Source organism: Rhinatrema bivittatum, chromosome 7 (assembly GCF_901001135.1).
Source record: "Rhinatrema bivittatum chromosome 7, aRhiBiv1.1, whole genome shotgun sequence".
NCBI lineage: Eukaryota > Metazoa > Chordata > Amphibia > Gymnophiona > Rhinatrematidae > Rhinatrema > Rhinatrema bivittatum.
Window position 1 is genome coordinate 253,989,825 of NC_042621.1, and position 22,613 is coordinate 254,012,437.

The 22,613-nt window shown below is 43.7% G+C and overlaps 1 protein-coding gene across 5 annotated transcripts in view; it reads left to right on the forward strand.

Annotated features, from left to right (window-relative positions):
* UROS (uroporphyrinogen III synthase) overlaps positions 1 to 22,613 on the forward strand; it is an 84,790-nt gene that overhangs the window by 22,728 nt on the left and 39,449 nt on the right. For all 5 annotated transcript variants that reach the window (XM_029610045.1, XM_029610041.1, XM_029610043.1 and 2 more), the window contains exons 5-6: positions 2,704 to 2,778; positions 16,968 to 17,042. In XM_029610045.1, coding sequence (XP_029465905.1) covers positions 2,704 to 2,778; positions 16,968 to 17,042 — 150 coding nt within the window. The remainder of the gene's footprint in view (positions 1 to 2,703; positions 2,779 to 16,967; positions 17,043 to 22,613) is intronic.

Sequence of the window (22,613 nt, forward strand, 5' to 3'; positions counted from 1 at the left end):
TCCTCAGCGAACACTAAGATCTCAAAATAAAGGACTAATGACTGTTCCCACAATACGGGAGCACACATCTGATGCAAATAAAAGATTGACTGTTTTCCATAGAGGGTCCAAAGCTTTGGAATTCTCTGTCTGAGACTTAACATATTTTACCAGATAGAAAGAGATTTAAATGTGAATTAAAAACATGGCTATTCAAAAATGCATATAATTTAACTTGAAAACATCAGAATATACAGAACCTCAAAGACTAGAAGGACAAAAGATAATAAATGAATCATGAAGAATAAATCACACGAGAGAATGCAAGATTCTCAAAACAACCCACTGACTAAGATGTGAAAACAATCATTTTGTTTTAATGATCTGTACTCTTTGCCATATGTACTAGATCAATCTTAAAATTAGAAAATTTAACTTAATAGATAATAATACCTGCCTATGAATATCAACTTTGCTATAAATTTTGCATGAATAGCACCTGCGATAAAAAGGAGGCGTGGTTAAGAACATTTTTTAGTTACTTACCTCAATGTGCATTAAATTTTTTGCCCCCGTGATATTTTCCCTTCGCAGCTTGCAAAGTGCCAAGAGAGAGGGAAAGAGAGAGACTGATTCTTTATAAGGCTCTTATATTAGTCAACTATTTATACCACTGTAGGAGGGTCAACTAGTAACTCGAGATGAGGTTTTGGTGGTGGTCTAGGATTTGGAGGGCAGTTTTACATGCACAGTCAGAGGTACGAACAGCACAGTACATATCAGTGAAGATTTTGCTGTGATTTGAAACGAGGAAAGGTGCACAAAGATGAGATCTGTACAATGTACTCTTGCCCTATCTTGATAGCAGCTAGGTAGAGAGTGCATCAAGCTAGGGTGAGAGTACATTGTACAAATCTCATCTTTGTGTACCTTTCCTCACTCCAAATCACATCAAACCTTCACTGATGTGTACTGTGCTGTTCATACCTCTGACTGTGCATGTAAAACTGCCCCCCAAACCCTAGACCACCACCAAAACCTCACCTCGAGTTACTAGTTGACCCTCCTACAGTGGTATAAATAGATGACTAATATGTGTGCCTCCCCAGAGGCTCTTTCTCTTTCTCTCGCTCTCTATACTCCACTCCGCTCCTTCCCTCTCCCCTCTCCCTCTCCCCTAACCCCCTCCTGCTTGAAACGGGATTTGCGATAAATATCGCAAATCCTTTTCAGGTATATAGCACAGCATAACACCAGGAAGAAAGGTGTAGTTATTTCCAGTGTTAAAATATGCAATAACGCACGTTACGCTTTGCACACAACGTTAAACACCCCTCATTTTCATAAACTCCTCCCTTTTGACTGCATATACATCTAGTGATGCAATAAACAACACATGTGTTATTGCGAGCATTATGGCCCTAATGCCTGTGATAAGGCCCTAACGCGATTTGATGAATGACCCTGTTTGTTTGCTGAGATATAACTATGAATGTCACTTTATAAACCGTTGTGATCTTTACATGGAACAACAGTATATAAAATGTCTAAATTAATAAATAAGGCAATGGGGCTAGATGGGATAAATCCGAGGATTTTAAGGGAACTTAGAAATGTCCTGGCAGCTCTGCTTTTCAATGTTTTCTTAGAGTTTGGGGTAATTCCAGAGGACTGGAAAAGGGTGGATGTGGTTCCTGTTCATAAAAGCAGAAGGAAGGAGGAGGCTGGGAGCTATGGGCCAGTAAGTCTGACCTCGGTGGTGAGCAAACTTATGAAATCTCTGCTAAAACAGAGGATAGGGCAATTTTTGGAATCCAATGTATTGCAGGATCCAAGGCAGCATGGTTTACTAGAGGTAAATCTTGTCAGACAAATATAATCCATTTCTTTGATTGAGTGACCAGAGAGTTGGCTCAAGGGGGAGTGCTAGACATTTTCAGAAAGGCCTTTGACATGGTTCTGCATAGAAGACTTATAAATAAATTGTGCACCCTTGGTATGGATCCTAGAATTAGACTGGGTTAGAAACTGGCTGAGTGGGAGGTGATAAAGGGTAGTGGTAAATTTCCCCTGAGGAGGTGGTTGTTATTAGTGATGTGCCTCAGGGATCTGTGTTTGGACCAGTTCTTTTCAACATTTTTGATAGTGACATAATGAGAAAGGTGACTTAATGGGAAAGGTTTGTTTTTTGCTGATGGTCCCAAAATCTGTGACAGGGTGGACAGCCAGGAAGGAGTGGAAAACATGAGGAGGGATCTTGTGAAGCTTGAGGAATGGTCTAAGGTCTGGCAGCCAAGATTAATGCTAAAAGGTGCAGAGTAATGCATTTAGGATGCAAAAACCCAAGGGAAAGGTACAGTATTGGATGTGATATTCTTCTAAGCACAAAGGGAGTGTGGGATCTGGGTGTAATTGAATCTGATGATCTTAAGGTGGCCAAACCGTGGATAAAGCAATGATAAAAGCCAGAAAGATGCTTGGCTGCATAAGCAGAGAAATGGTCTGCAGAAAAAGGAAGGTGATAGTGCCCTCTGAATAGGGCCCTATGAAAAAATAAGCCTGTCATTTTTACCATTTACATTTTCAGGGTTTTGCTGTTCTATAATTTAGTAATTTGGTAGATCTCTATTGCAAACAAGATGCTTTGTATCCAGATAGCCAGTTTAAGTGTATGCATTTGTTTATCAGATGCTTCTATGTAACTCAGTTTTTTTGTTTTTGTAGCTTGGGCAGACTCCCTGAGAGAAAAATGGAATTCTAAATCTGTCTATGTAGTAGGAAAAGCCACAGCTTCCCTAGGTAAGTACACAAGAAAAATATCCTACCAAAGCCCCTCCACTAAGGTTTTTCTAATGATGATGACCTGGTTTGTGTTGTGTTTGTGGCATATTGTGGACTCTTGGTCGAAGTGGTGATGACTCCTCCCATGGGGAGGGGTACCGTGGAGAACCACAACGATTGGCTCTACAACCTGTTGAAGAGTTGAATCTTGCCCACGGAATGGACAGTACTGTAGTCCAGCGATAACACAATAAGCTCAGACAGTCTCTGTAGTTGATGGTCTCACCCAGATGTAGTGACGGTGTGGCAGTGTTCCACAGCGCGGGATAAGCCGAGCACCTGAAGGGTGCTGGAGCATAGTGATACTCACAGAGTAGCAGTTCTGATAACTTCCTTCGGTAGTTGAATGAAGAGAGGGACCCGAGGTCCGAGATGCAGGATACCCAGAGTAGAGTAGGCCCTCGAGGAGCGAGTACCTAGAAGCGTTGAGGGTTCCTGAAAGAAAGCAGACAGGACCCCCGAGGAGCGAGTGTCCTTAAGGTAGGCAGGTTAACCCCAGAGGGAGAGTAGAAGCGAGAGGCCCCCGAGGAGCGGGTACCCAGAGCTTCCGTAGGAGCGAGATACCCCGGAGGGTAGTGAGGAATCCAAGCGAGCAGCTTAGAAGCGGTCAGAGAAGCAAAACCAAAGTCCTTGCTAACTCATTCAATTGGAGCAGAGTGGAGGTTTAAGTACCTGGAGTTACTGATGTCATGCGGTGGGGCTGCCCCCGAGGTTCCTGCCATGACATACTCAAAAACATAGGCAGCGTGCGCGCACGTGCACTAGGAGGCCTCAGGAAGAAGCATGGCGGACGGAGATGCCCATGCTGGCTCAGAGGCAGCCATCCTTCCAAGGGAGGAGGAAAAGGGTAGGGATGTGCAGCAGGGACGGATTCGTCTCATTCGGTATTCGTATTCGTCGGGACCCAAATCCGATGCATCCGTTCTTGGGGGACCCCGATCCGTTCATTAGTTACATCGCGGAAAGATTAAATGATTTCTTTGCTTCGGTGTTTACTGAAGAGGATGTTGGGGAGGTACCCGTAATGGAGAAGGTTTTCATGGGTAATGATTCAGATGGACTGAATCAAATCACGGTGAACCCAAAAGATGTGGTAGGTCTGATTGACAAACTGAAGAGTAGTAAATCACCTGGACCGGATGGTATACACCCCAGAGTTCTGAAGGAACTAAAAAATGAAATTTCAGACCTATTAGTAAAAATTTGTAACTTATCATTAAAATCATCCATTGTACCTGAAGACTGGAGGATAGCAAATGTAACCCCAATATTTAAAAAGGGCTCCAGGGGCGATCCGGGAAACTACAGACCGGTTAGCCTGACTTCAGTGCCAGGAAACATAGTGGAAAGTGTTCTAAACATCAAAATCACAGAACATATAGAAAGACATGGTTTAATGGAACAAAGTCAGCATGGCTTTACCCAGGGCAAGTCTTGCCTCACAAATCTGCTTCACTTTTTTGAAGGAGTTAATAAACATGTGGATAAAGGTGAACCGGTAGATATAGTATACTTGGATTTTCAGAAGGCGTTTGACAAAGTTCCTCATGAGAGGCTTCTAGGAAAAGTAAAAAGTCATGGGATAGGTGGCGATGTCCTTTCGTGGATTGCAAACTGGCTAAAAGACAGGAAACAGAGAGTAGGATTAAATGGGCAATTTTCTCAGTGGAAGGGAGTGGACAGTGGAGTGCCTCAGGGATCTATATTGGGACCCTTACTGTTCAATATATTTATAAATGATCTGGAAAGAAATACGACGAGTGAGATAATCAAATTTGCAGATGACACAAAATTGTTCAGAGTAGTTAAATCACAAGCAGATTGTGATAAATGCAGGAAGACCTTGTGAGACTGGAAAATTGGGCATCCAAATGGCAGATGAAATTTAATGTGGATAAGTGCAAGGTGATGCATATAGGGAAAAATAACCCATGCTATAATTACACGATGTTGGGTTCCATATTAGGTGCTACAACCCAAGAAAGAGATCTAGGTGTCATAGTGGATAACACATTGAAATCGTCGGTTCAGTGTGCTGCGGCAGTCAAAAAAGCAAACAGAATGTTGGGAATTATTAGAAAAGGAATGATGAATAAAACGGAAAATGTCATAATGCCTCTGTATCGCTCCATGGTGAGACCGCACCTTGAATACTGTGTACAATTCTGGTCGCCGCATCTCAAAAAAGATATAATTGCGATGGAGAAGGTACAGAGAAGGGCTACCAAAATGATAAGGGGAATGGAACAGCTCCCCTATGAGGAAAGACTAAAGAGGTTAGGACTTTTCAGCTTGGAGAAGAGACGACTGAGGGGGGATATGATAGAGGTGTTTAAAATCATGAGAGGTCTAGAACGGGTAGATGTGAATCGGTTATTTACTCTTTCGGATAGTAGAAAGACTAGGGGACACTCCATGAAGTTAGCATGGGGCACATTTAAAACTAATCGGAGAAAGTTCTTTTTTACTCAACGCACAATTAAACTCTGGAATTTGTTGCCAGAGAATGTGGTTCGTGCAGTTAGTATAGCTGTGTTTAAAAAAAGGATTGGATAAGTTCTTGGAGGAGAAGTCCATTACCTGCTATTAAGTTCACTTAGAGAATAGCCACTGCCATTAGCAATGGTTACATGGAATAGACTTAGTTTTTGGGTACTTGCCAGGTTCTTATGGCCTGGATTGGCCACTGTTAGAAACAGGATGCTGGGCTTGATGGACCCTTGGTCTGACCCAGTATGGCATTTTCTTATGTTCTTATGTTCTTATGTATTCGTTTCCCAAAAAAAACCCCCATCCCAACCCTTTAAATTTAATTTACTACAACCCTCCACCCTCCTGACCCCCCCCCAAGACTTGTCAAAAGTCCCTGGTGGTCCAGCGGGGGTCCTGGAGAGATCTCCTGCACTCGGGCTGTCGGCTGCTGGTATTCAAAATGGCGCCGATAGCCTTTGCCCTTACTATGTCACAGGGGCTACTAGTGCCATTGGTTGGCCCCTGTCACATGGTAGGAGCAATGGACGGCCGACCGACGCCATCTTGTGTACTGTTTGGACGCCATCTTGTGTACTGTTTGGACACAAACAGTACACAATTCCAATTTAAAGTTTATAATAATTTATTGAGTTTCAATTGAAATTTTATTTGTAAACTTAATTGGTAATATAAACAAAGTTATACATTGTATCTCAATACAACATATTTTTTAATTTGTGGGTATGAATGTGTGAGTGTGCTAGTTCAGTTTTATTGTCTATACAGGTATATTTGTGTGATATCTTTAAATAAATTTTGTGTATTTCACGTATTATTGTTGGTTCCAAATTAGACAGGACTTTAAAATAAACACCTGTTTATCAAAAATGAAAAGCTGTACTCTAAAAGGTTGCATCCACCAAACAGTGAGAGCACCTGCAAGAGGTTGAATCAAACTCATGTGACCCGTATTATTTCCAATTCAGGCTTTTTCAGCAAGCGAACAACCAGTATGCAGCTGCGCATCAGCTGTGTTTAAAGGTTTGTAATGACTCCTTAGAGGTCAATATTCAAAAGAATTTCTCCAGCTAAGTCCCAAACGTAGCTGGACAAACCTGAGGTATAAATATGTCCCTTACTGACAGGCCAAGTTCTAGCTGGATAAGTCGTCATCTGGCTAAAACTTAGCTGGATATAAAAGAGAGAGTGCAGAGGTGTACTGGGACAGAGCAATGTTATCCTGCTAACTTAGCCAGATAACTGTAGAAACCAGTGGGATCTGAGGAAAATTTATAAATCGCAGATTCTTGCATCGTAATGAATTTTCTAAATTTTCCACCTGGTTTGATAATACAATATTATCTTTTACCAAACTGTCCTGCAACAGTTTAACGTAGGATAATCTTTGTTGAAAATCTGTAACCTGCTGAACCAATACAGCTTCAGATTTATCCACAGTTTCTAGCGGTGATTCAATATTCTTGTAGTTAGCAGTTAAGGGCACAAATTGAGAAGGCATAGCTTTACCTAAGCCCTCTATAGCGACCCAAAGAGATTCCAGGGTAAACCCTTAAGGTCTCACCAGCCTGAAGCTCCTTGTTGAATCAGCCATTCCAAACAAATCGTGTAAAGATCCAAACTCTTCCTGCATCGTCAAAGTAGAGAAGTCCATTACCTGCTATTAAATTCACTTAGAGAATAGCCACTGCCATTAGCAATGGTAACATGGAATAGACTTAGTTTTTGGGTACTCGCCAGGTTCTTATGGCCTGGATTGGCCACTGTTGGAAACAGGATGCTGGGCTTGATGGACCCTTGGTCTGACCCAGTATGGCATTTTCTTATGTTCTTAAGTAGCACCAGAAACCGCTGCGATGTTTCCTAGCGTGTAGACAGATGGACTCAGGACCAGTGGGTTATGCTCCCCTGCCAGCAGATGGAAACGGAGCAAGCTGACCTCACAGTATATATACTCCTGCAGTGACATCAGCCTGCCAGTATTCTCCGCCTCCAGCAGATGGTGCACGTGCATCTTCCTATGGGGATTGCTTCAGATTTTAGAAGGAGGCATGTGTCAGCATTGCTTAGAGGCTCAGGAAACATTGTCTTCCTCTGATTTTACTAAGCCTAGGTCTTCCCAGCCTGATTATTGTCTGGCTAAGGATTTGTCTGGAGGTATGCTGGACCTTAGAACTTCCTTGACTGGTTCCTCCAGCTGCTCAGTGATGGCAGCTCAGTGGGCCCTGCTCCAGTTCCCTCTGGGTTTGGCCTGGATCCTTCTGCCTTTTCTTGGTTAGAGTTTTTTTGCAAGGATTTCAATCCTTTCTTCAGATGCAGTCCTCAGCTTCGGCCAATCCTGTTAAGTCGGATCTTGAGCCGGTGGCTCCTCCCTCTTCCAGTCTTATGTTTAAGTGCCACAGCACGCTTCGGTTCACTGCGGGTATTCCCGGCAGGAACCCAGATGGCACTGATGATGAAATTATCAGAAGTTCATCAAGACCACATCGGATCAGTGGGTCCTGGAGGAGATATGAGAAGGATATGTGCTGGAATTTTGCAATATTCCTCAGGACATGTTCATGGTGTCTCCTTACCACTCCCCGCAGAAGAAGTAGGCACAAGAATCTACGCTATTAAGGCTCCTTCCAATACTTACGTCTCAAGAAAGTATGTGGTGATATTCCATTTATTTTATTGTGCCCAAGAAGGAGGGATCCTTTTGTCCCATCTTGGATCTCACGAGAGTCAACAGTTATTTATGGGTGACTCATTTTTGCAAGGAAACCTTGCGCTCAGTGATAATGGCCATGCAGTCAGGGGAAATTCTGACTTCCCTGGATCTTTCCGAGACCTACCTTCATATTTCCATCCGATTGGAGCACCAATGTTTTCTGCATTTTGTGATGTTGGGGGGCCATTATTAGTTTCAGGCGCTGTCTTTCGGTCTAGCCACCGCTCCCAGAATGTTTTCCAATGTTATGGTGGTAGTATTTATTTATTTAGTCATTTTTTATACCGTCATTCCCTTTATAGATCACAACGGTTTACAAAGTGACTTTCATAATTGTAACACAATTAACAGACAAATATGGATTGGTTACAGAGGTGGTATACAAAGGTAGACATTTATCTATCAAATCCAATTTTCTAGTACATATTCACATCGATCTAGTACAAAAGGCAGGGAGTTTGGATAATGAAAATATGAAGTTATGGTTTTCACATCTTAGTCAGTGAGTTGTTTTGAGAATCTTGCATTCTGTTTGATTTATACTTCAAGGTTCAATTAATAACTCTTGTCCTTCTTATTTTGTGGTTCTGTATATTCTGATGTCTCTAGGTTAAATTATATGCATTCCTGAACAGCCACGTTTTTAATTCATTTTTTAATTTCTTTCTGTCTGGTAAAATATGCAATGCCTCAGGTAGAGAATTCTAGAGCTTTGGATCTTCTATGGAAAATACTTGATCTCTTATTTGCGTCAGTTGTGTGCACCGTATTGTGGGAATAGACAATAGTCCTTTATTTTGAGATCTTAGTGTTCCTTGAGGATTGTAAGGTTGTAGTGTCACTCCTGATAATCCGGTGTTATTGTCATGAATGATGTTGAATATTATCATTAATACTTTATAGTAGATTCTGGATTGTACTGGTAGCCAGTGCAGTGATATCAGCGCTGGTATAATGTGATCATATTTCCTACATTGTTGCTGTCACGGAGACGTGGTTCACGGATTCACATGATTGGGATACTACCATACCGGGATATAACTTATTAAAGAAGGACAGAGAGGACAGAAAAGGGGGAGGAGTAGCTCTTTATGTCAAAAACAATATTCAAGTATCCAAGCTGCAAGGAAGATGGGGAAAAGAAGAAGCTTTATGGGCCATCCTAAAAAAAGATGATGGGGCATCCCTTTTTATAGGCGATGTTTACAGGCCTCCAAATCAAATGGAAGTACTAGACAGAGATCTGGTTGAAGACATCCAAAAGATGGGTAAGAAGGGAGAAGTGGTGATTGTTGGAGATTTTAATCTGCCGGATGTAGACTGGAGAATCCCTTCTGTGGAATCTAACAGTAGAAGAGAGATAGTGGATGCCCTGCAAGTGACTCTGTTCAAATAAATGGTAAAGGAGCCTATGAGGGAGGGAGCTATACTCAATTTAATGCTCACTACTGGAGATAATGTCTCAAATGTCCAGGTGGGTGCCCACCTCAGCACCAGTGATCATCTAACGGTATGGTTTCATATCACTAATACGATATGGAAAAGTCGCACAAAGACCCGGGTTTTGAGTTTCAAAAACACTGACTTTGTTGAAATGGGGAAATACCTGGAGGAAGAACTAGAAGGCTGGGAGAAAACGAGAGATGTGGAACAACAGTGGGCAAAACTAAAAGGAGCAATTACTGAAGCGACTAATATATATGTTAGGAAAGTTAAGAAAAGCAAGAAAAGAATGAAACCTATCTGGTTCACAAAGGAGGTGGCTGATAAAATAAAAGATAAAAGAACAGCGTTTAAGAAATATAAAAGATCCCAAAGGTAGGATCACAAGGTAGAATATCTGGTAAAACTGAGGGAGACGAAGAGAGAAATCAAGAAAGCAAAAAGTCAAGCGGAAGAAAGGATTGCCAAAGAGGTAAAACGAGGTGACAAAACATTTTTCAGATACATCAGTGAAAAGAGAAAAGTCCAAAGTGGTATAGTGAAATTGAAAGGTGAAAAGGATCAATGGGTGGAAACAGATGAAGAAATGGCAGAAATATTAAATGAATACTTCAGTTCGGTGGTCACTAAAGAAGACCCCGGAGAAGAACCGTCGCTAGTAAATAAAAAACTGGAGGGGAATGAAATGGATGAAACTCCATTCACAGAAGAGAATGTATGGGAAGAGCTAAGAAAACTGAAAGTGGACAAAGCCATGGGGCCTCATGAGGTTAATCCCAGGATACTGAGGGAGCTCAGAGATGTGCTGGCGGCTCCGCTGCATGACCTGTTCAATAGATCCCTGGAAATGGGAGCAGTGCCGAGTGATTGGAGAAGAGCGGCAGTGGTCCCTCTACATAAAAGTGGGAGCAGAGAGGAGGCTGGAAACTACAAGCCGGTTAGCCTCACCTCTGTGGTGGGAAAAGTATTGGAATCGCTGCTGAAGGAAAGAATAGTGAACTATCTAAAAGCAGCAGAATTGCTGGACCAGAGGCAGCATGGTTTCACCAAAGGAAGGTCCTGTCAGACGAATCTGATTGACTTTTTTGATTGAGTGACTAAGGAATTGGATCGAGGAAGAGCGCTCGATGTCATCTACTTGGATTTTAGCAAAGTTTTTGATACGGTCCGCACAGGAGGCTTGTGAATAAAATGAGAAGCTTGGGAGTGAGTGCCAAGGTGGTGGCCTGGATAGCAAACTGGTTGAAGGACAGAAGACAATGTGTGATGGTAAATGGAAATTACTCGGAAGAGAGAGCAGTTTTGAGCGGAGTGCCACAAGGCTCGGTGTTGGGACCGGTCCTGTTCAGTATCTTTGTGGGCGACATCGTGGAAGGGATAGAAGGTAAGGTCTGTCTTTTTGCGGATGATACTAAGATCTGCAACAGAGTGGACATGCCGGAAGGAGTGTAGAGAATGAGATGGGATTTAAGGAAGCTGGAAGACCGGTCGAAGATATGGCAGCTGAGATTCAATGCCAAGAAGGCAGAGTCATGCATATGGGGTATGGAAATCCGAAGGAAATGTATTCGATGGGTGGTGGGCTGATGTGCACGGAGCAGGAGAGAGACCTTGGGGTGATAGTGTCTAACGATCTGAAGTCGGCGAAACAATGTGACAAGGCGATAGCTAAAGCTAGAAGAATGCTGGCTGCATAGAGAGAGGAATATCGAGTAAGAAAAGGGAAGTGATTATCCCCTTGTACAGGACCTTGGTGAGGCCTCACCTGGAGTACTGTGCCTAGTTCTGGAGACCGTATCTCCGAAGGGACAGAGGATGGAGGCGGTCCAAAGAAGGGCGACCAAAAAGGTGGATGGTCTTCAGCGAATGACTTATGAGGAGAGATTGAAGAACCTAAACATGCATACCCTGGAGGAAAAGAGGAGCAGGGGTGATATGATAAAGACTTTCAGATACTTGAAAGGTTTTAATGATCCAAAGTCAACGACAAACCTTTTCCATCAGAAAAAAATCAGCAGAACCAGGGGTCATGATTTAAAACTCCAGGGAGGAAGACTCAGAACCAATGTCAGGAAGTATTTCTTCACGGAGAGGGTGGTAGACACCTGGAACACCCTTCCGGAGGAAGTGGTGAACACCAAAACTGTGAAGTATTTCAAAGGGGCATGGGAAAAACATTGTGGATCCATAAAATCTAGAGGATGTGAATGAGGAGAAGAGGCATGGGGGTGGCTTGCGGGAATGATGGCTACTACTTGATGATTAATACCCTTATTCAGTAAACACACACACGGTTAATGCAACTCTAACATTGCTCTATGCTTCAAGGCAAGAGAAAATGTGGAAAAAAAGGATTTGCATTCACAAATAAGCGAGGGAGTAGCTTGCTTGTTGCGGCAGTTACTACCCCAAACCAAATAAGCCTGATACTTCACTTGGAATACATATCTACCGCAGCTTACTGCTTCAACAGCAGGGGGAATGAAGGAAAGAGGATTTATATTCAGACAACAACCAACAAGGACGGAATTGCACAGGCTGGGTAAACAAAAAAGAGTGGTGTTCACTGAACTGCGGGCAGCCTCTCACCCTATTCGGGAGTATCTTTGGTACATCCCACTGGTCCTGAGTCCATCTGTCTACACACTAGGAAAGGAGAAATTACTACTTACCTGATAATTTCATTTTCCTTAGTGTTGACAGATAGACTCAGCTTTCCATCCTCGGCTGGCGAATGATTGTGTCAAATGGCCTCCTGTGGGGCTACGTGTTCCAGGGAATTACTGGTAAGTGTTCATCCACTCTCTAGATTGGGGTACATACATTCATTGCTGGTGATCATTGTTTCTTGTTGATTGAGTACAGTAATGGCTGACTGTTTTTAATCAAGTTTTTTGCTAGTCTGTCCACAGTAGCTTTTGAAGAGAATACTGGCAGGCTGATATCACTGCAGGAGTATATATACTGTGATGTCAGCTTGCTCCGTCTCCATTTGCTGGCAGGGGAGTATAACCCACTGGTCCTGAGTCCATCTGTCTACACTAAGGAAAACGAAATTATCAGGTAAGTAGTAATTTCTCCTTTGTCTCCGCTACTATGTTGGTTGCATCTGCAGTAACAACTGTAGCCATGTTCCCTACTTCTGGGTTAGTCACACCTATGTCAGGTATGTGACTCACCAAGCCAAGTGTTCTGCTAAAAGTGGAATCTGGAGGCATCTTTGGAGCCTCTGGGCTAAGTGTGGCAGAAGATCCTGGGGAAGATGGAGGCAAGCCTTCCCCTCCAATACTTCACAACGGGAGCTGCGGTGGCTGTAACACTCTCCAAGTAACATGAGTGTCCATCAGTTCTCAAAGAGAAGACATGGTAGGGGCTGCAGGGCAGGAACCATACTGGGAATTCCTTTTATGACCCATAGTAATTTGAAGTAAACAAAAAATGAGGAGTGAGAGGGACGCCTACTAGCTGCTAGTTGCCATTTTGGATCTCCCACAGAAACTATTTCTAATAAAGTCCTTTTCATTTTAGAAACAAAAGTTATAACAGAATACTTAATCTGAGTGATTTAAAAATCCATCAAGAGCCTTCTGCTGTGAAAGAACCCTGAGACGCTTCCAGGTTACTTAAATATCAAAATCACAACAAGGTCTTATCCCAGCATATGCATGCCTGCACCAGGCAACTTCTTCTTGTATCATTTCTGGAAATTCAAGAGCAGTAAATCTTCATCGAGCCATTTCGCCACCTTTCGAGAACCTCTCTGAAAGGGGAGTAAAAAGAAATCAAATTTAGGGAAACAGTCACATGAAATGAATCTCCTTGATGTTGGTCAACCCTTTTCGGAAAGATCCTTAAGTAGTGCCACCCATCTGCTTCTTACTCTACTGCTGCTACAACCTGCCCAGCTCAGCAAGCTGTGGCACTCTGTATTTCCAGAGCAAAGTGCGGGGCATCCTTTCTGATATCAATAAGAACATAAGATATGCCATATGGGGTCAGACCAAGGGTCCATCAAGCCCAGTGTCCTGTTTCCAACAGTGACCAATCCAAGTCACAAGTACCTAGCAAGTACCCAAACATTAGATAGATCACAAGCTACTATTGCTTATTAATTATTGTCATAACAGTTATTGGATTTATCCTCTAGGAACGTATCCAAACCTTTTTTAATCCCAGTTATACTAACTGCTGTAACCACATCCTCTGGCAATGAATTCCAGAGATTAACTATGCACTGAGTGAAAAAGAATGTTATTTGATTTGTTTTAAATGAGCTACTTGCTAACTTCATGGAGTGCCCCTTGATCCTTCTATTATCTGAGAGAGTAAATAACCGATTTTGTTGACTTCTATCATATCTCCCCTCAGTCGTCTCTTCTCCAAACTGAAAAGCCCTAACTTCTTTAGCCTTTGCTCATAGGGCAGCCGTTCCATGCCCCTTATCATTTTGGTCACCCTTCTCTGCACTTTCTCCAGTGCAGCTATATTCTTTTTGAGATGCTTTGACCAGAACTGCACACAGTATTCAAGGTGCAGTCTCACCATGGAGCAATACAGAGGCATTATGACAGTTAGTGCGCACTAACCTGAAAATCAGGGCCCCCGAAAAAATAAAACCTGAACCGCAGGAAAAACGAAATTCCCACGGGATGACCCTGAAACGAAGCCCGACATGAAATTCTAACCCGAAGCACATCTCTAAAAAGCACCAGTCCAAGTACAGATCCCTGAGGCACTCCACTGTTTACCCTTTTCCACTGAAAAAATTGACTATTTAATCCTACTCTCTATTTCCTGGTTTTTATTGTTCCATTATATAGAGAGTCTGGCTTCTTGTGATTTCCAGTTCAGGTTTTGTCATGTTTATATTTCTACTGTATGGTTGCTCTATTCTGTATTTGGTGAGGGTCTATTTATGTTCTGCATGTGTGACTGAGGTGAGGTATTCTCCTAATAGTGGGGTAGATTTTCTAAATTTGGGCGAGCGCGTACTTTTGTTCGTGCACCAGGCACGAACAAAAGTACGCGGGATTTCAATAGATATGCGCGTAGCCGTGCGTATCCATTAAAATCCTGGATCGGTGCATGCAAGGCTGCCGATTTTGGGCAGCCTGCGCGCGCCGAGCCGCACAGCCTGCCTCCGTTCCCTCCGAGGCCGCTCCAAAATCGGAGCAGCCTCGGAGGGAACTTTCTCTCGCCCTCCCCTCACTTCCCCTACCTAACCCACCCCCCGGCCCTATCTAAACCCCCCCCCCTACCTTTATCCATGGATTTACGCCTGCCGGAGGCAGATGTAAATCCGCGCGCACCAGCGGGCTGCTGGCGCGCCAAGACCCGACCCGGGGGCTGTTCCGGAGGGCGCGGCCACGCCCCTGGAACGCCCCCGGGCCGAAACCACGCCTGCGGCCCCGCCCCTGAAACGTTGCGTCACGCGCGACACGCCCCCAAAACACCACGTCACTCTGGGCACGACCCCGACACGCCCCCCCCGACACGCCCCTTCATGCAAGCCCCGGGACTTACACGCGTCCCGGGGCTTGCGTGCGCCGCCGAGCCTATGCAAAATAGGCTCGGCGCACGCAGGGGGCGTTTGGGGTAGGTTTTCTGGGGGTACGCGCGTATCCTATGCACGTACCCCCTTTGAAAATCTACCCCAGTAAGTGTGTTAGGGCCAGATTTTAAAAAGGTTACGCGCATAAGGTACGCGCGTAACCCTTTTAAAAACCCCCCTGCGCGTGCCAAGCCTATTTTACATAGGCTCGGCGGCGCGCGCATAAGTCCCGGGGCTTGTCTGGGGAGGGTGTGTCGGGAGTGACACGGTGTTTTTGGGGCGTGCCCGGTGGCATGTTTCCGGCTCGGGGGCGTGGCCGAGTGCCCCGACACAGCGGCCTGTGTCGGGGCCTGCCACGCCGGCGCGTGTAAGTTACTACTGCCCGGAGGCAGTAGTAACTTTTAAGATAAAGGTAGGGAGGGGGTTTAGATAGGGCCGGGGGTGGGGAAGGGAGGGGAAGGTGCGGGGGGGTGAATGGAAATTTCCCTCCGAGGCCGCTCAGATTTCGGGGCGGCCTCGGAGGGAACGGGCAGCGCACGCAGGGCTCGGCGCGCACAAGGTGCACAAATGGTGTGCCGACCCCGGATTTTATAAGTGTTTTAGGGCTTTTGGAGGGTCATGCTCACACACAACACACGTTATAATAGACCTAATACCATATGAGTTCCAAGTGTGTTTTTACAGGATTTCTGGTTAGCATTACAGCAGTGCATGTAAATATAATGTAAGTGATATTTTTACCTCAGAATATGGTACTTTGATATTTTGTATGTAAAATGTTGTTATAAATGCATAACTCTTAACTGTGTGGGTGGAGTGGGCCAAGGGGGCGTTTGGGAGTGGGCGAGGAGGGGCATTATGCAAAAACTATAAGGTTTTCTTAGGGTACCTAATACCCGGGGGGTGTCAGTTTTCAAAGTTTGTTTCATTGAAAGGAGCAGGGATATTTTTGGTGGGCCTGGGACTGACAATGAATAAACAAGATGGGGGGGGGGGGGGGGGAAGAGAAGGTCAGCACAGTAATTGTCCGCAGAGGGCAGCAAAAAAGCTAGCACCAGCCCTGAATGGATAGAGTTGGTTAATAAGTTCCTATGTTTTATTATGAACTGTTTTTCAAAAAAGGGGAACATGATACTTAAATTATTCAAAAATTTGGAAATGTATAAGAGAAAATGCTTTCAACAAAAATATAAGACATATGCAGCCAAAATAAAACCAAACAGAAGGAGACATAGAGTGTCGAGTACAGAATTTTGAGATAAACATGTAGCAGATTATATATTAATATTACATGGTATGTTGTTATATATTTAATAGAGTTATTGTTGGATAAACTGAGCTATTACATCCTAGGAGTGTTAACTGTTGTATTTGTCTTGAACCTGATTTTAATGGTGGTTAACTATGAACAGGGTAAATATTGAAACAAGCATTAAACACCAATCTCCTGTGTGACCCTTTCTGCTGGTTTGCACGGTAAATTGTATGCCACAAGTTACACACTATTCTTAGGTCTTCGTAGGAAGGTGCTATGTTTTTTAAAATATTTTTCTAATTTTTTTTTCTCACCCACTTGTCGACTTAAGACTCCTGTTATAAGCACACTTTATCAATAGGGTCATGATTACAGGAGACTGCAGGTGTGACGAGTGTGGATTCCCTCTGAATAAGAGTGGGTACAGCGGTCCTTGCTACTCAGTCATCCTAGTGCCTCACTCATTGAGTGCTCCAGGCTTTAATAATTGGCTTAAACTTCTTTCCAGCGGCAGTGACCCATGTGCAAAGTACATTTTTCGGGGGGGGGGGGGGGAATGGGACCTAGGGGTCATACAGAAGGGAAAGGCAACAGTCTGACATGAAAGGCCTTGGAATCTTATATGGAAGCTGGTTGCTTCGTTAAGATGACCATTCTGTCTGTTGATGCTTTGTGGGTTTTGTTTTGTTTTTCAGTGAAAGCAATTGGCATTACGCCACAAGGAGAAGATTCTGGAAATGCAGAAAAACTAGCCGAATATATTTGCTTAAGTAAGTTTGCATGTGCTGAGAGAGCCCTGAATGTCATGTGGAGGGCAAAATAAAATTGTAACAATATTCATTTATATAGCACCTGTTATCAAAAGTTCTTTCACACATAATACACTTTTATCTACTATTATTTCTGATATTATCTGCCTTAGAAGGCTGACATGCTGAGTTGACTAAATGCAGATATAAACTTTGCATGTGATTTTCATTGGGTTCATATTTTTGTTTAAATGCAATAATCCTTTACTTATGGCTTAGATCTATCAGGAAAATTTGCCATTCCTGACATCTGTTTAATATTTGCTCTGGTATTGTTAACATCGGAGAGAGTTCACTACTTTCTTGAGCAAATCTTCTGACTCCCAAACAGTGGCTGCAATGTAATAAGGTGCGCTTGGCTATGCGCACATTTTAGTGCATACAGGTGTACTTCCGATTTAACAAGGAGTTTAGTGCACAGTGGGAACACAAACGTAAGTAAAACTGTACATACAATTATCTTTCTTCCATGCAAATTTCATGTTAATCAAGGTATTAGTTGTTATTCCCCTATGCAGAGAGGAGCGTAGATTTATGTTTTTTTAACACTAGAAATTTAACTCCTGGTCGGAAATGGTGTTGAATTTCCGGGGCTAGAGGCAGTCTGTGGAGCTGAACCTGGAGTTCATGGACTTATGCAGATATCTTGTGCACAAATACACTTTGTATGCATAACATGTTTTCTATGCAGAAATTATAGTTTACGCACATAAATTGTGTTTTATACACACTAAGTATGTCTTTATGCAGATATTTTTGGATTATTATGCATTTTTTTATACTCACAGTAGTTTTGTGCTTACTGCAAAGAGAGCTTTTTATTAGCACACGAGTAAGGAAAATGTTCAAGCGTATTTTCAGTTTCAAAGGTGTACTTGTAAATTCGATGGTACTTGCTATGCCTACCATGGTGACCACGGGTAATGGGGAATCGGGGTTTGATTCCAGAGAGGCAGCCTGAGAAATGGCTACCACATCCAAGGAAGGCAGCAGGCACGCAAATTACCCACTCCCAACTCGGGGAAGTAGTGATGAAATATCAATAAATGTTTGTGTGAACGTTTACACCTGCTCCCTAGCGCTTATGCTTCACAAAGGTGTACTCAGCCCACCTAAATTTTCAAAGCAGATTTATGCACGCAAATCCACTTCGAAAATTTATGCTGAAGTCTATGTATACTTTGTACGCCCAGACTTCAACCCTAAGCGTGCTGTTATAAAATTGGGCTCTATATAGTATTCTTTTTGAGATATCAGTAGAGGCCATAGGGGTTTTGGTATTGAGAAAGGTTGGCCTTATGTCATGGAATTCTATCCTGCTCTTTTGTCAAGTGTCCTTGAATTCTTTCTATAGCTTCCCATTCCACCAGTTTTCTTAATAAACCATTTTGCAATTAAAGCGTTCAGATATGATATGGTTAACTGCTAATGAGTCCTTTGATTTTATGTTGGTAGTGTATTACAATTTATCGTGTGAGAAGCTTTATGCTACAAACCAAGACCAGCCCCAAAGTCCTCTAGTATTGGGAAAGAAGTATAGCTGTAGTACAGAGTGCAGGTAGCCTTTGTTGCAGGAGCGCTAGGGAGCGGTCCCCAGATCCGGAGGGGTTGCTGTGCCCTTGGACCACGGCGCGACTGCAGAGAGCTCCGTGGAAGCCCCAAGGCAGGTAAGATGTGTCCAAGCACAGGCGGACAGACTGAAGACCAGGAACTCTGACCTCTGCCGAACCTAAACGCATCAGAAGAGACCCAACAATGCAATGCTGGTCTCTAGGGTAGCCCTACGGCCACTTGATAGCCCTTTTGGACCTGCCACCTGGGAGCGGCAGATGCGACAGGATGGACAGAGGTCAAGGACAGGCGATGGTACTGGGACAGGATGAAGACTCTTGAAGACATGGTCTGATGAAGATACTTGAAGACATGATCAGACAAAGGTACTTGAAGACATGAACAGACGACAATACTTGAAGACAAGGTCAGATGAAGGTACATGAAGATATGGACAGACGACGATGCTTGAAGACAAGATTAGCAAGGACACTAGGCAAGACTGTGACAAGACTGAGACAAGACTGCGATAAGGCTGAAGCAAGGCTGAGACAAGACACATCAGGAACATCAACGAGGATACTTGCTGAATGGACAGAAGACAGCAGAGATAAAACTCGGCATGTAGAGGAATCTGGGCAGCACTTGAAGGGACCTCCGACCTGGACAACGGATTCCAGTGACCCAGCGTGATCGACGCATCTCCAGCATGGAAAACGCACCAGAAAGTCATCTCAAAGTGAAACAGAGGAGGGCAGGCTGCTAGAAGTCGAATCTGGAACCAGGACATCTGAGAACAAGGCTTCCAGAAGAAGACCGAAAATGGAGACTGCCAGAAGGCGAAGATTCTGAAGACAAGACTGCGAGTCATTTGGAGACAAGACATCTGAGACATCGAAGATGAAGACATCTAAAGGCAAATTCGTCTAAGGCATCCAAGACAAAGGACATCAGAACTTCGAACCCCCAAGGCAGTCAATCAAGAGCAACAAGGAGGCACTGAAGGACGAAACATCTGAACACCAGGACTTCCGAACTTCGGACCTGCAGGTCACTCAGTCAAGAGCATCACAAGGCACTGAGGGACAGAGCAACTGGACGTCTAATGACGAGGACTTCTTCAAATGAAGACATCTGCAAACAGGGACATCTGAGACAAAGACATCAGGGGAGACAGGACATCTGGAAGCAAGGTCATCTGTGGACAGAGAAATCTGTGGATGGAACACGGGATCCGATGAGAGACCAGGACATGGAATGAGGAAGAAGACGAAGGATCAGGAACCACAAAGGAAGACAAGGGAATTCCCACGAAGAACAGAATGCCTTGAAGAAGTGAAGATGGACATCAGAGTCTCCTGGAAGAATAGCTGGAACAGAAGAGGCTCCAGGAGCAGGCAGCTCCTTGCGAAGGCAACGATGAACTGAAGGCAGAGCCCTTTTATAGGGCTGAAGAGGAAACACCTGGATGAGGTCATCAGATGGAGCAGTGGTGCCACTCCCACAGCTGGCCCTTCAAGTGGCTGAAGGAGGTGTGGCCGCACGCCTAAGGAGGAAGGAGGCAGGACCCTGGAGAGCGGCGTCCTTGCCACGAGGGACCAGAGGCGTTGGAGACGGCTCCCCGGCTGCTGGAGAGAGACTGAAGGCAGAGACTCCCCGCGCAGAGGAGAAGATGGCGTCGGCGGCCTCCGGGCCACGAAGGCAAGACTGCAACAGCCCTGACCGCACCAGGAAGACGTTGGCGGCCTCCGGGCCACATGGAAGCACGGCGGTACTGCCCGCCGTGCAGGGGAAAGACGAGGGCGGCTTCCTGGCCGCAAGGCAAGACGGTGGTGACTCCGAGCCACAGAAGAGGAATGTCAGAATCAGCGGCCTCCAGGCCACATGGAAAAGATGGTCAGCATTGGCGGCCTTCAGGCTGCAGAGCAGAGCAATGGTGTTGGGATGGCTAGAAGACTACAGGCAGGCTGAAAAAGAAGGTGAGAGGCTGCTCATGGGCCTGGCCGTGAGCAGAATCGCAACAGCCTTATTGTTTTTGGAGAAAACTGAATCATTTGTATGTGATGCAGGTCCTAAATTGGGTTCTTGTCACTAGAAAGTTGCTCTTTGAGAAATGCTGAAGGATGTCACTTAACATCTACTTTGAGTTCTGGGTTAATGTGCAGGTTTATTAAGGGGATTTGTATATCTCTTCAAGGAAATGTTTTTTGAGAGAAAACCACTAGGGGGAGTGTGTCCTGGTTCAATATAAATGGGTGCTGATGGGGATTTGGGAGTAAGAGGAGTCTTAGGCAGGAATGCTGGAGTGAAACCAGAATGGGGGAGTCTCTCTCTCCTTCCCTGCACCCCAACTAGCCTGTGTCTCACAAGGCCATATCTCTGGAATTGCCTGATTATACTCCTGGGCAGTGACATCAAGGCACTTAAGAGAACCATGGAATATCAGCTTGCTTGGGTCAGATTCCTTACCCTGGAAGAAATTTGAAGCAGTATGCAAGTTTAGGACTAACATCAGTACTTTAAAAAATATTTAAAAAATTAAAAATTATATACATTGTATACTGGATACTTCATGTTCATTGATACATATTGATTTTATATGTGGGTGTATGTGTGATGGATGAGTGTGTTAGAGAGATTTTAATGTTAGATAGGTAATTGGTATACATGAATAAACAAAATTATTTCTTGAATATGTCCTCTTCTTGTGTACATTTTGCATTACTGTAGCGAAGAGGTAGTTTGTCTTTTGACCCTTGTGTGACTATACCAGAGGCCATTATCATGGGCATTAGGGCCCTAACGCTCGCGATAATGCCATAATGTATGCATCATTTATCGCGTCACATGACGTGAATGCAAATTTTGAACATTTGTTCAAAGGGGAGGAGTTTGGGTGGGATTTATGAAAATGATGGACATTAATGCAGCGTACGATCAATGCCGGAAATAACTATACCTTTTTCCTGGCGTTAAGCTGTGCGATATGCCCGAAACAGAATTTGCAGTATTTATTGCGAATTCCGTTTCGGAGAGCAAGAGGGCAGTTTTACATGCAGAGTTAGACGAGTGAACAGCACAGTACACATCATTGAATTTTGATGTGATTTGGAATGAGGAAAGATACACAAAGATATAATATATAATAATATATTTTAATATTTCTATGTTAAATTGGCATTCTGTTCTATTGTTCCATGTAAAGCCCCTTTCTCTATTTTGGGCATACCATCGTTTTATGTAAACCGGAGTGATTTGTAGTCCTTACAAGAACTTCGGTATATAAAAATTAAAAATAAATAAATAAAAATAAATAAAGATGAGATTTTTACAATGTTCTCTCGCCCTAGCTTGATAGCACCCAGGTAGAGAGGCCAGATTGACAAACTGAAGAGTAGTAAATCACCTGGACCAGATGGTATACTCCCCAGGGTTCTGAAAGATATGAATATGATATGATAAGATAGAGATCTATAAAATCATTAAAGGACTAGAACAGGAAAATGTAAATCGGTTATTTACTCTCTCAGACAATAAAAGGACTAGGGCACTCCATGAAGTTAGTAAGTAGCTCATTTAAAACAAAGCAGAGAAAATTCTTTTTCACTCAGCACCTAATTAAGCTCTGGAATTCATTGCCAGAGGATGTTGTTGCAGCAGTTAGTGTAACTGGGTTTAAAAAAGATTTGGATAAGTTTCTAGAGGAAAAGTCCATAAACTGCTATTAAACTATAAGGAATAGTAGTTTGGGATCTATTTAATGTTTGGGTATTTGCCAGGTATTTGTGACTTGGATTGGCTACAGTTGAAAACAGGATGCTGGGCTTGATGGATCTTTGGTCTGACCCAGTATGGCATATCTTATGTTCCTACATGGACTTTCAAGTCCACAGCTGTGACCACAGAGTGGTGCAATTGATAATTTGTCTGGTGGTACACAGTGGCACTGATTCTCAGGCCGATGCAATAAAATGCATGCAC